The sequence below is a fragment of the Salmo salar genome, chromosome 03, assembly GCF_965601325.2.
Source record: "Salmo salar chromosome 03, fSalSal1, whole genome shotgun sequence".
In the NCBI taxonomy this organism is placed as follows: domain Eukaryota; kingdom Metazoa; phylum Chordata; class Actinopteri; order Salmoniformes; family Salmonidae; genus Salmo; species Salmo salar.
Genome location: NC_138293.1, coordinates 28,831,821 through 28,846,658, shown reverse-complemented (window position 1 = coordinate 28,846,658; position 14,838 = coordinate 28,831,821). Strand labels below are relative to the sequence as shown.

Below are 14,838 nucleotides of genomic sequence, written 5' to 3'. Positions count from 1 at the left end.
TGGTGTGTGCGAGGGGGGGGGGGGGGGTAATTGTGTGGGTCCATGCCAGTGTGAGTGGGTATGAAGTGGGATTGCTGCTTGTGTGACTATAGTGTGTTATTGTGTGTGTGCTTGTGCAGCCATTTCTCATCAGTTGCTCTACGTGACTTGAGAAGACATTTGATGGCTGTTTCTGGGTTTGGCCGAATCTCTCATAGTCATTCTCGTCGTTCCATTTTGGTCCCTGGTACAGCTGAAATGTTTGCCTTTAGGCACAGCTGTTCTTTTGCTCTTAATGCTAACCAGCTTTCAGAGTTCATCGATCAGGCCAGTGTCTCTACTCATTGCACGCCATCTAGTCTGTCTCAACAGGCATCATCTATCTCTACTACTGTATATACAGGTTTGTTGATAGCTCTTGATAGGAGCTAATCACAGACTTTGTACGATCAGAACACAGATTCTGTGGAATTATAATGTCAATGTCCTTTGTTGTAAAACAGTTCATAGTTTTGCTGAAGTAAAATTGCAGGGAAAGGTGAGGCAATAACACTTGATGCTGCAAGTATTACTGCAGTTATTGAGTATGGATAGAATACCACTTTTTACACTGGGTGCTTGAACTTAACGGAGGAGCCCAAGCGTAAGCACCAAAGAGGAGACTGGGTCAAAATAATGATATTCATATTCATTGTTGCTGTTATGCAACAGTAATTCACAACATGTATATGTCATAACATTCTCCATCAACTTGTCTCATCCTGGAGTTATAGAGAACAAAATACAGCTATGCACTAACGAGTGTTAGAACATATGTTGATTGCTAAGTTGTGTCACCTTAGGTCGACTCTCCAGTAATGGATCAGAAGGGATTTCCTCAGATAACATCAACAGTCTAATTCCCCTTCAGTCAGTCATCACCTCATCACCTCAAGGAGATGCTTTACAGATAGCTAGTGTTGCAGTGCATCTAATTCTAGGATACAAATCACAGCTTTCACCAGTCTGCATCCCAATTCGAGCCAAGCACTGCAACATGGACCCTTGGTCAAGAGTAGTGCACTATGTAGGGAATAGGGTGTCATTTGGAACACAGTACTGTGCCATGTTTTTGGTCATGGGCAGTAAAGTAGAAGACTCTGCGAGAGTGGGGTTGATATTTGAGGTGACGGAGTTCACTTGAGATTATCTGAAGGTGTTTCCATAAGTAGGCCAAACCCCATAGGTGACACATGCTGTATTATTGGTTTCTGGTATGACTTTTGAGACGTCGGCCAATGCACACATTGGAGATGATACCAGTGGAATCATAGTGGATAGGTTGAATTTAAGGAGGAAGTTTATAGCAATGTCCAATGTTCAATCTTGCAAGCTCTTCCTTCGGCCAATCATTGCTCGTTCAACATTTTGGTACTGTCTTCAGGACGATTTTTCATGACATGAGCGGATGGTTTGCAGTCTGCAAATTGACCGCAAGAAGCCCAAACAGGTATAATATTTGACTAAAACAAAATAATTTAAAATCTTGCTTACATTTAGATAATATAATTTGTTGGGTGCTTACAATTGTCCTATTTCACACATGTACATGTGTGATTTGGACACGTTTTTTGCATATCCCTCTCCCCCTGAGAGTGGGGTCAGAACCAGGGATCAGCCATTATTGACGGCAACCCTGGAGCAATTAGGGTTATGTGCCTTGCTCAAGGGCACATTGACTGATTTTTCACCTAGTTGGCTCAGGGATCTGAACCAGCGATCTTTCGGTTACTGGCCCAATGCTCCTAACTGCTAGGCTACCTGTCGCCCATTTGTATACGATCACATCTCTCTATTATGTGTGGGAATACTTTGGAACGGATTTCCAAAATTAAACTCACTTGTAGCTTATTTGCTGGTGTTTTTACAGTATTTTATGTCCAACAATAAAAATAATAAAACCGCCAGTTGGAGAAGCCTGGTTTATCATATCAAAACCTCCAGTTGGAGAACCCTGGTTTATCATATCAAAACCGCCAGTTGGAGAACCCTGGTTTATCATATCAAAACCTCCAGTTGGAGAACCCTGGTTTATCATATCAAAACCTCCAGTTGGAGAACCCTGGTTTATCATATCAAAACCGCCAGTTGGAGAACCCTGGTTTATCATATCAAAACCACCAGTTGGAGAACCCTGGTTTATCATATCAAAACCTCCAGTTGGAGAACCCTGGTTTATTATATCAAAACCGCCAGTTGGAGAACCCTGGTTTATCATATCAAAAGCCACAGTTGGAGGACCCTGGTTTATCATATCAAAAGCCACAGTTGATAGAAAGCCTAGGGGTGTCTACAAATAAGGCTCATTATCACAGAGTGAAGTGTTGAAAGTGGGGAAGACTAACTGTTCTTTCAAGTGGTTCTGATAGGGCCAAATCAGCCCATTCCACTTATCAGTGCAGTGGCTATAGTTTATTCGGAAAGTAGGCCACTCAAAAACCCATGCAGCATCCTAAAGGGCTTCGTTCAAAATGTATTTACAACAAGATCTCCTTATGAACAATTGATATAGCAAGATGTTAATGCAATCTTGGTGTGATTTGTGAAATCTATTGAGATAAGCAACTACTATGTTGTTTAAGCAGTGGTTACTGATGAAAACATGCTGTGAATGATGGGGATATTAGACCCCCTGTGCTTTAGTGCAAAAAGAGACACGTTGCTAACATATGCAACATCAACCATGATCATTATCACTGTGGTCAGAGATCCTGTGCAAGTGCATCATGGCATACATTTATGTGCTAGAAAGTTTGTGCATGGTCAGACCCACTTTCACTTAGTCTGCATAGTCACACACACACACACACACACACACACACACACCTTATGCTCTGCTGACATCTACTGGCTCTATTGGACATTACACTGTTACATAACGTGAGAACAAAGGACCAATTTGGAAGCACTACCATCCTCTGGTGGTAGTCAGTATACATGCAGACAGAGATAGAATGAGGAGAAGCCATATTGGTCTCAAGCTATCGAGCCTGTGTCTACCCATGACTCTGGTTCAAAATGTCAGTGATACTAGCATGTCACCCGGGCAGAATCTTGCATAGAGATAGTTCTTTCTCAATGGAATCTTACTGAAATATATTAGGATGTCAAAATGTCACTATGGACAATACTTCATGTTTACAGTTGAAATCGTAGAATATTGGTTTCAGTTGACATTCGAAAGAAATGTTTCCAGGCTGATAACACAAGTATTTTGCTCACCATTCTTGATGGAAATGTTCTATGCTCTTTTAAATGCTTAGTCACTCTTTCAAGCTCTGAAGGTTGATGCTATTTGCCAACCTTTGCCAACCTCCAGACCCCTATGAGGTCTGGAGCCTGCTGTTTTTTTGTTCTACCTGATAATTCATTGCACACACCTGATGTCCCAGGTCTAAATCAGTCCCTGATTAGAGGGGAACAATGAAACAATGCAGTGGATCTGGCTTTGAGGTCCAGAGTTGAGTTTGAGGGATCTACATGATAGGAGTGATCCTGGTGTTTGGTGTGGCCCCTTTGGTGGTCAGTCTGTTTCAGTCTAATCAAACAGCTGAGGAAGCTCTGGAGACAGTTCTTTAAGTTCATCAGCAGGGGGAAGAGAAGAAAGGGCATGTGGTTGCCTCTCCCAAATGACCAGTTCCCAAGTACTGCAAAGGCGCACAGACATCAGAGGTGGTCAGAGGTGCCCTAGCATCTACAGTGGCCCCATCTCTGTGCTGTACCTTAACCAGACAGAGGACCAAGACACTAAGGAAGAGGCTGGACCTGGACACATAGCTTGAACAAAGACACAGTCACAGACCAAGACGCAGCAAATGACTGGACCATGTATAGTCTGACAAGGATGTAAACCAGAAGGGACATGGAGATGTCTTCACCTCAAGGAACCCCAAAGACAGTCTGAAAAGAGCCACCGTTTCACAGACAACCAGTCATCCCAGCAGAAGCAAGAACAGACGCAGCCGCAGTCACCGGTGACGTGCAAACAGCCACCACCTGTGCATCCATCAGAGGATTTTTTTTTGCACATCTTTTGAGAAATGTTTTTTCATGCAGTTTACTGCAACAAACTCTCTTTGTGATCCATTTTATATGAGCATGTATTTTATTGATATTTTAGTAGTATCACATGTATTGTTATCAAATTAAGTAAATTTAATTTTCAAAAAAACAATACATTGTTAAAGATATTATCAAAACAGAGTACATTTTGAAATACATGGCCAACATAGATAGTTTACATACATCTTGACACTACACACATTTACAACAAGCCCACTCCCTGGAGGGGGAGTTGACTTTCCTCACATGAAATACAAATATTAGTCTATGTCAAAATACTTGGCTGGGACATGGTAAACCCTAGTTAAAATCAAACTTTTTGTCACATGCGCCAAATACAACAGGTGTAGACCTTACCGTGAAATGCTACTTACAAGCCCTTAACCAACAATGCAGTTCAAGAAAGAAGTTGTTTATTCTGTATAGAAAATCAAAGCATGTTCAATCTTTTGAATCAATATTAAAGCAGTTTGGATCTTGGTGTGATGTCCATGATAGACATAGGGCTATACCTAACGGAACATGTCAAACATTTTCGACTTCATATCAATCATGTCCAGCACTACCCCAACATCAACATAGTGGCAAGAAAAAGTATGTGAACCTTTTGGAATTACCTGGATTTCAGCATAAATGTCATAAAATGTGATCTGATTTTCATAGACAAACACAGAGTGCTTAAACTAATAACACACAAATTATATTGAATATATAATTTAACCATTCACAGTGTAGGTTGGGAAAAGTATGTGAACCCCTAGGCTAATGACATTTCCAAAAGCTAATTGGAGTCAGGAGTCAGCTAACCAATAGAGACGAGATTGGAGATGTTGGTTAGAGCTGCCCTGCCCTATAAAAAAACACTCACAAAATTTGAGTTTGCTATTCACAAGAAGCATTGCCTGACGTGAACCATGCCTCAAACAAAAGAGAGCTCAGAAGACCTAAGATTAAGAATTGTTGACTTGCAAAAAGCTGGAAAGGATTACAAAAGTATCTCTAAAATCCTTGATGTCCATCAGTCCACGGTAAGACAAATTGTCTGTAAATGGAGAAAGTTCTGCACTGTTGCTACTCTCCCTAGGAGTGGCCGCCCTGCAACGATGACTGCAAAAGCACAGTGCAGAATGCTCAATGAGGTTAAGAAGAATCCTAGAGTGTCAGCTAAAGACTTACAGAATTCTCTGGAACATGCTATCTCTGTTGACAAGTCTACGAAACGTAAAACACTAAACAAGAATAGTGTTCATGGGAGGACACCACGGAAGAAGCCACTGCTGTCCAAAAAAATAATTGCTGCACGTCTGAAGTTCGCAAAAGAACACCTGGATGTTCCACAGCGCTACTGGCAAAATATTCTGTGGACAGATTAAACTACAGTTGAGTTGTTTAGAAGGAACACACAATTGTGGAGAAAAATAGGCACAGCACACCAACATCAAAACCTCATCCCAACTGTAAAGTATGGTGGAGCATCATGGTTTGGCGCTGCTTTGCTGCCTCAGGGCCTGGACAGCTTGCTATCAGACGGAAAAAATGAAATACCAAGTTTATCAAGACATTTGGCAGGAGAATGTAAGGCTGTGTCCGCCAATTGAAGCTCAACCGAAGTTGGGTGATGCAACAGGACAACAACCCAAAAGACAGAAGTAAATCAACAACAGAATGGTTTCAACAGAAGAAATTATACCTTGAGTGTCAGAGTCCTGACCTCAAGCTGATTTAAAATGTGGAGGCATGACCTCGAGCGGTTCACACCAGACATCCCAAGAATATTGCTGAACTGAAACAGTTTTGTAAAGAGGAATGGTCCAAAATTCCTCCTGACCGTTGTGCAAGTCTGATACGCAACTACAGAAAACGTTGGTTGAGTTGATTGCTGCCAAAGGAGGGTCAACCAGTTATTAAATCCAAGGGTTCACATACTTTTTACACCCTACACTGTGAATGTTTACACGGTGTATTCAATAAAGACATGAACGTATAATTGTTTGTGTTATCAGTTTAAGCAGACTGTTTGTTTATTGTTGTCACTTTTATGACCAATTTATGCAGAAATCCAGGTAATTCCAAAGGGTTCACATACATTTTCTTGCCACTGTATGTGAAAATGGCGCATTTCTATGTTTGTAGTAAAAATTCTGATTCCAAAAAACAAATCACTTGCGACCCAGTTTTGGCCCGCAGGCCACTTGTTGCCAACCACTGATGTCATCCATAATGTTTTGTCTATAGAAACAATTGAGGAAAAATGTCCTCTGTTGCTGATCCTTTCAGTTGAGATTGTATTGCAAAGAAATCTTGCGAATCTTTGCATCTAATTTAAGACCAAAGCAGCACAAACTGTAATGTCAAACATCACTAAGTATTTAAATGATAGCATTAAACTCATTTCCATTTTGTGTCAAACCTTTCAGTTCTGGCAACAACCACAAAGTTGCTTCAGAGTAATCGGCTGAAATGTCAATCACTGAGGTCCAGACGGTCTAAGAAAAGGGACACATCCCTTTGTTTTACCACTCAGAAATGCCACAGAGAAAACGCTTCAATTCTCTCATTCTGCTTTCCGATTAGAAACTGCTCATAATGCCCCATGCATGTTAAGAGAGGATTCTAAAGAGAACAGTTCTGAGGAGGTAGTAACATCAATTCCAACGAAACTGTCACCCACGTTCCTTCAACGTTGAATTGCATGCTAATTACTGGTTGGCTGCTGGAAAAAACAAATGCAATACAACTCTGATAGCTTGTCATAAACATGTAAAATGGCACTTCACAAAATGGCTAGACACACTGAAACACTGTCTGAATATCATCAATCCTAGTTCATATTTACATAGTTTTGCATCAGTCCCCTGGGGCAGGAGGCTCTTGCTACAGTGCGTTAGTCAGGGCTGTGCTAGGTGGCCATATCATCACGTGGCAGGTTGAGCCTCACAGCCCCTCCCCCGGCCGAGGAGGCGGAGTAGTAGGCCGTGGCGGAGGTGGGGCCATTGGTCTCCATGGTGAAGAGCTTGCAGGTCCCTGGGGGGGCGGGGTCAGGAGGAGCATCCCGTTCGGGGCTGGACGCCCGTGATGACCCCGGTGAGGCCGAGGGGCTGAGCTGTACTGCCGTGGTGTCCTGCAACGTGTGCTCACTCGTTTCGATCTCAAACGTTGCTCCCCCGGCTAAACCTCCGCGCCCCGTCATCCCCATGCTCCTCCCGCCCACCTTCGACCTCCGGGAGCCCTGAGCGGGGGGCAGGCGGCTGCAGACACAGCACGCTCCGAAGAAAGAGAAGGCCACCAGGAGCAGGATGGGCCCTATGATGATAGGAGGGTTGGCAGAGGGCACCAAGGTGCTGAAGGCGAATGCCCCCACCAGGGTGATGTTGATGCCTGCCAGCATGATGCACAGGCCGCATGCGCAGCACAACGCCGGGGAGGGCAGGCCATGGGGGCGGGACTTCCTCTTCTTCTTCTTTGGTTCCTGCTTCTTGGGCACAGGAGTGCTCGAACTCCTGTCAGTGACGACCATCTCTTCTTCTGCACCTCAAGGCTGCTTTGTCTCTCCGTCTTTCCTTCTCTCTATATATCTATCGTTCAGCCAGGACTGTTCCCCTTGGCAACAGACCACCGAGGGAGGGCATGGCTGTGCTGGTTGATTGTTCACAGTGTAAAAGCTCCTGAATCAGAGTAGGAAATATAAATGTTTAAGCTGAATGTGTTTTCAGTTATACAAGTTTCTAAGGTGGAAATAACAGACAAGGACATGCAGAACTCATGTTCAATGATGGTTGTAATTCATGCACCATAGTGATTCAATGATGATTGTAGTTTATGTATGACATTATGATGATAATTGTAGCCTTGGTCTGAGCACTAAAACACAATTAGAATGCTATCAAGAGGCCCATCAAGAGGCCTTGGTGAGAAAGCTCATGTCGTGCTTTACTTGACCAAGGCTTCGGCTCATATAACACTAAATACTCCCCCGCAACTCCTCCAGTTCACACATTTCATTTTTGGGCCTGCTTCACTGCACATTACACTAGTATGGCCTATGGCCCTATTTCAACAACATAGATAACGTGTGACAAACCTATACGCTAATGGTAAACCATCATTTGCTGGAGCCAAGTACGCATGCATGAATATTTATTGTTCATGAATATCTAAAATTAGAATATGTGTGTTGAGGGAAATAATAAACATTGAAATGAAAGGTTATGCAGTGTGCATGGGTGCAGAAGAGGTGGCAAGGTATTGATTGACCAGTGACTAAATTGTCAGTGAACTTGGGAAAAGACAGCCTAGTGTACATACCAATATTACCTCTTAAAATGATGATCATACTGAATGATTACATTATTACTTGTCTTTTGAAGTATTTTAAATAGATATTGTATAAAATATACAATATTGTGTGTAAATGTACTAAACAGTGAATGCATTCATTCAAGGCTGGTGGGTGAATAAGGTTTTAATTGCTGAGTAGCAACCAGAAACGACACCCTTTTCATTCATCATCATACATACACCCCCTAAAAAGAAAGAAGCAGTTATAACCCGCATAATGGTTATTTTAGTTATCTAGCCTATTGCTGCAGGCAAATGAAATGGCATGTTTGGTATAGCCTTTCCGGAGCTTGGGCATTGAGCATTTTTGTAGAATGCGCGCAGGCATCAAATTCATCCTTGTACTGAACTGTTGCATATAACGTTAACGTTCAAATTCATTGATTTCAGAGATTCATCTTACCTTCTGTGCTGATGTTCAGAATAGTTGAAGGTTCCTTTAGAATTAGCCTACATCTCCAATACGCATTTTCATACCAAATCCCATTCGCATACGGATGGTCAGGTTAGAACTACGTGTATATGCCGATGAGTTGATTTTCAGATAGAGCACCTCATAGTGTGCCAATCAATAGTAAATATTACAACCATGGCCGGTCGACGTAGTTAGGGCATCTGTGAGAGAGGCTCATTCAGGTGAAGGCGTTGCTCTTCTTGACATATGGACGCTTGTTGTGTCCACGTGACTGTGCAGTCGGATACATGAAGCCTATACAATTCTAGGATACATAAACCTTTCTTACATAAGACCTGTCCAAATATTGTCATAATCTTCTTTACTCAAGAGCTTCTCTTCAGAGAAAATAACAATGAGTGCGTTTCCATAATCCCGCCAGTCTTGTGATTGACAACACATGCTTTTGATGGGTATATAGCAAGTAGGTTGTTTGCACAGTGCATCGAGACGTCCCCCTCTCCTCACTGGGTACCACAATATGTATGTGTGATAATGAGAATCTTGCGTCCATACAACACCACTATGATATACACCGCTCCACGTGGTGTACAGGAGGAGGAGAAGTGAGTGTCTGATGAAAGAGCATTGGGGGGAGGCTAGCGGACTCTGTGGACAGCTCCCGGAGCTGGAACAAGCTACGCAAAGCTATTATATTATTGAACATATTGCAAGTAGGCTAGTCGTCATTTGTTGATCATGCATGAACAAATAAACCTGGTCTTAGATCAGTGGCATATATTCCTGGATGCCAAGGGATTCTAAGCTATCCCCAAAAAATACAAAGAAAAAAAGAAAAAAACATACAAAATAATGTATCCTTCTTCTTTCTGTGTTTCATAAACGTCCTTCAATAAGCAATAGAGCATCCAAGCGAATGCTTTGTATGGGTAGCCCATCTATGCTGTCTGGTCAAAAAGAGTATGACATTGTTGCCGTCCTTAGCATTCAATGCAAAGGAACCCAGCAAGCATTTGGCGTCCCTCAATAAAAAAGGTATAAAATAATAGGCAATCTGCATTCAGCTAAACTGAGAGAGCTCAGCTATGAATGGTTCTGGTACACCAAAAAAAGTGTAAAGTGAAGCCAGTTTGGATTTGGCTTCACACCAATCACATCACATTAGAAGCCAAACGTCACTGACAGAAAACTTGAATTGTTGCATTTCGTTGTGTAGTTGTCCTCCTGTGGCTAGCAAGCTAGCTACAGTGGTCCCTCCTTTAAAAGTTGCGAGCTTTCACCGCGAGACTTAGAGTTACCCAGCGTCACGGCTTCATTGCTCCAGGCCACCACAAGGGGGAGCTAGAGCACTCATTATGCATTTATGTCCCAAGGTTTTTATATGACCAATCATATCGAGTGGTTACAATTACGAATTTTGACGGGAGCCACCCTTGCCTTGTGTCGTTCTTCAACAAAGATGGCTGACAAATCATTACGGTGGAACCAGATGTAAGTTGTTATAATATCATGTATCTCTTTTTATTTTACCAGACAAAACTGGAAAAAAACAACTTGTGTAGAAAGTAAACATCCGCACCTCGATGGTGTCAACTGTGCTTATGTCTGCGTAATGAAAAAGTTGGGAAAAAATAAAAACTTCTATTTCTAGTCTTGCAATCGATGACAAACGAGCTCGCTGCCAGACTTAGATAATTACAAAGAGGAAATTCTCCTGATTAAAATGGTGACCATGTAACAGTTTTGTTTCCGTCCCGCTCCTCACCCCTACCTGGGCTTGAACCAGGGACTCTCTGCACACAGACAACAGCCACCCTTGAAGCATCGTTACCCATCGCTCCACAAAAGCCTACTATGTACACGGATTTCAGAGCACTCTCGTCTGAGTGTACCAGAGCGCAGAATAATTACTTTACGTGCGTTCTGGATAATTACTTTACAAATGCTCATCACCGGTTGAATATGGCCAGTGTCAGTGAACGTCGGAAAAAAGCGTCATTAAATTGTTTCCAGCAGCACAGTTACAGTCACCAACGCTCTGGTTAACACTAAAACTGCCTTACCAGATCTGCTATGGCGAGTAAAACGGTCAGAGAGGTCTCATTTGTGTCTGGAAGTAGCTAGCCAATGTTAGCTTGGGTGCTTGACTGCCGTTGTAAGGCCAGAATGCTCAAATCAACCCTACTCCTCGGCCCGAACATCCAGTGTGCGCTCCGAGAGCGAAACGGTCTGAATTTACAAACTGACCATTTTTCTCTGAATGGAAACACCGTAATATTAATCTAATTAATTAAGCCAAATTTCCTAAAATCAATCCCATATACTATGTTATTACAAAAAAGGTTTTAAATTCTCTGCTAATGCCAATACGGAATACTATCAAATGCTTCTCAAAGATGCCCTCTGGTGGTCATAACTAGTGTAACTGATGTGAAATGGCTAGCTAGTTAGCGGTGGTGCGCGCTAATAGCGTTTCAATCGGCGACGTCACTTGCTCTGAGACCTTGAAGTAGTTGTTCCCCTTGCTCTGCAAGGGCCGTGGCTATTGTGGCGCGAAGGGTAACGATGCTTTGTGGGTGTCAGTTGTTGATGTGTGCAGAGGGTCCCTGGTTCAAGCCCACATAGGGGTGACGAGAGGGATGGAAGCTATACTGTTACACTTGCAGTAACAGAAGAAATAGCTGACAATTAAATGAAGTGCCATAGAATGCTGCAGGGTGTGCCACAACTTTTAAAGGAGGAACCACTGTACCTAAAATCATCCCTTTCCTAAATTAGCAATGGATGGAGATCGGGATTTGGACTTGTGGTTTTACTTAATTCTCTGTACTGACCAATGATTATGGTGATTCTGATCCAACCATAAATGCATACATTGTGCCCCTGGCCTGAGAGGATGGAAGTTCAACATATAGCTAGATCTAGGAACGTTAGGCTAATGTTAACTAGCTGGCCTGGCGCATCGTTGCCCATGTAAGGAAGTTAGGCTAGTAAGCAATCATTTTAGCCAGGTAACCTAGGACAACAAAAACTAAATGCTTGTATTGCAGAGTCATAGGCTGTTTAGGCAACATAAAAGAGGATGGCATTGGTGTTTCTCTACAAGTAGGGTGAATCACCATGTTTTTTCTCCTTGCACCCATGCACCATCATATTTAGCTTATGTAGATTGGACAAAATAGTTTTTGGTATCTTTTAGTTGTCACTATATTAGACTAAGCATAGGTGATTAGATGATGCTGAAATGGTGCTGGAATAGTGGAGGCAGCGCCTGTTTCCTTTGCAACTTGCGGTAACTCTCTGTGGTTCTAAATCAATAGCTGTTTGATTGTCCGAAAATGTCGGAAACATTAACTTGCTTCACCATGCTCTGAAGGTCATGTAACTGTTTGTTATATGCAATATGTTCTGTGGACTTCACCGGACAGAGGTTGCTCTCCGGTTTTGTGATGAAACTAGGGTGTGGTTGAATTTATTTTGCCACTGTGTCTTCTTAATTGTCTTGACTTTAGGCCTGTATATCACAGTGTCAAGAGTTAAGAAGTAACAGGATGTATAGAGAAAACAATACAATTATCACAACACATAGGTTGTAATATGGCATTTTATTCCTGGCTTGGCTTCCCCAGTGATTTTACCCACACACCGCTATGCCAAACACCATTGCTAATTGTTTGGCATGACAATGAGTGACAAGGAGTTGGCATGTGGCATTCAGGCTATGAACAAATGGGAATAAACCCTTCTTCTTTCAAACATTTGAAATTCGAAACTAGCTTCATCTGAAAAAACACGCTCCCTAGACTGAAAGTGTCCTCATGTAACCTCAAAAGACCAATAGCATTTACTCCATCACTGTTCACACCTTGAAATTGTATTTTATTTGACTATCTTTCAATCATACATGATACAATTTCGTGAGCATTGAACAACAATGGAAATAAAGTCATTTCCAAGTATTTGCATTGTTATTCAGTGAAAAGGGCACTGTAAAGCAAAGGCCCTGCATTTAAATTCACTTGTTTTCTATACGGTGTAAGTTAGACTTACTGAAACTTTGTACATTCATTGGAGGGTTGGCTATGAAATTACGTATTGAGGTAGAATAGAGCTTACATGATGTAATTGTAAACCCCTAATTTACAAAAAAGTTGGGGACTTAAAGATCCTCACAGCGAGACAAGAAGCCAACACAATACTGCATTCATTATTCAATTCCAGGCTCAGAGCACACATCATGCTGTACATCTGAGCACGGCGTTTTCCCAATGCTACCACCCATGTAGCAGTCACTGTCTGGCTGAGCTCTCCTGAATATAAATGCATGGTGTTTCAATGCAGGGGTGCATTTTGGTGTGTGTGTGCGTGTGCTTGAGTGCATGCATGTGTGTGCAGTGGTGGAAAAGTACCCAATTGTCATACTTGAGTAAAAGTAAAGATACCTTAATAGAAAATTACTTAAGTAAAAGTCACCCAGTAAAATACTACTTGAGTAAAAGTCAAAAATGATTTGGTTTTAAATATACTTAAGTATCAAAAGTAAATGTAATTGCTAAAATATACTTAAGTATCAAAAGTAAAAGTACAAATCATTTCAAATTCCTTATATTAAGCAAACCAGATGGTGACATTTTTTTATTTACATTTTTTAACGGAAAGCCAGGGCACACTCCAACACTTAGACATAATTTACAAACAAAGCATGTGTGTTTAGTGAGTCTGCCAGATCAGAGGCAGTAGGGATGACCAGGGATGTTCTCTTGATAAGTGAGTGAATTGGACCCTTTTCCTGTCTTGCTAAGAATTAAAATGTAACAAGTACTTTTGGGTGTCAAGGAAAATCTATGCAGTAAAAAGTACATAATTTTCTTTAGGAATGTAAAAGTAAAAGTTGTCAAAAATATAAATAGTAAAGTAAAGTACAGATACCCCCAAAAAATAACAAAGTACAATTTAAAGTATTTTTACTTAAGTACTTTACAGTGTGTGTGTGTGTGTCTGGGAGTGTGTGCGTGTGTGTGTGTGGGCGGGGGGGTGAGCATGTCAGTGATTCATTTTTAGTCAGAATATGTGAGCGAGGATAATATAAGTTGTAATCATGCTTCTCCTTACAGAGTCTGAGAGATATTTATATGCAAGGGCTCACTCGTCAGGTTCTAATAGTCAGAATCACCACTTGATTATTTCACTATCTTGTGTGATGAGCTGAGTTACTATCCAGGAGTTGATTTTCCTTGGTTGATCCCAAATATAAACGTGAGGGAAATCACTTCAGGGAGGAACAAGAAACCTCTTTGCTTATATATCTGACTAGTATATACAGTTGAAGTTGGAAGTTTACATACACTTAGGTTGGAGTCATTAAAAACTTGTTTTTCAACCACTCCACAAATTTCTTGTTAACAAAATATAGTTTTGGCAAGTCGGTTAGGACATCTACTTTGTGCATGACACAAGTCATTTTTCCAACAATTGTTTACAGACAGATTATTTCATTTATAATTCACTGTATCACAATTCCAGTGGGTCAGAAGTTTACATACACTAAGTTGACTGTGCCTTTAAACATCTTGGAAAATTCCAAAAAATGATGTCATGGCTTTAGAAGCTTCTGATAGGCTAATTGACACCATTCGAGTCAATTGGAGGTGTACCTGTGGATGTATTTCAAGGCCTACCTTCAAACTCAGTGCCTCTTTGCTTGACAACATGGGAAAATCAAAAGAAATCCGCCAAGACCTCAGAAACAAATTGTAGACCTCCACAAGTCTGGTTCATCCTTTGGAGCAATGTCCAAATGCCTGAAGGTACCACATTCATCTGTACAAACAATAGTATAAACACCATGGGACCACACAGCTGTCATACCGCTCAAGAAGGAGACGCGTTCTGTCTCCTAGAGATGAAGGTACTTTGGTGCGAAAAGTGCAAATCAATCCCAGAACAACAGCAAAGGACCTTGTGAAGATGTTGGAGGACACCGGTACAAAAGTATCTATATCCAC

At 41.6% G+C, this 14,838-nt stretch overlaps 1 protein-coding gene across 1 annotated transcript; it reads right to left on the bottom strand.

Moving 5' to 3' along the window:
- Nucleotides 1-4,104: 4,104 nt before the first annotated feature.
- On the bottom strand, nt 4,105-9,529 carry LOC106599265 (transmembrane protein 275). Its single transcript, XM_014190406.3, has 2 exons — nt 8,822-9,529; nt 4,105-7,745 (listed from the first exon to the last, which is right to left on the bottom strand). The coding sequence occupies exon 2, from the start codon at nt 7,595-7,597 to the stop codon at nt 6,980-6,982; it is 618 nt and encodes a 205-aa protein (XP_014045881.3). The 5' UTR covers nt 7,598-7,745; nt 8,822-9,529; the 3' UTR covers nt 4,105-6,979.
- Between the last annotated feature and the right edge of the window lie 5,309 nt (nt 9,530-14,838).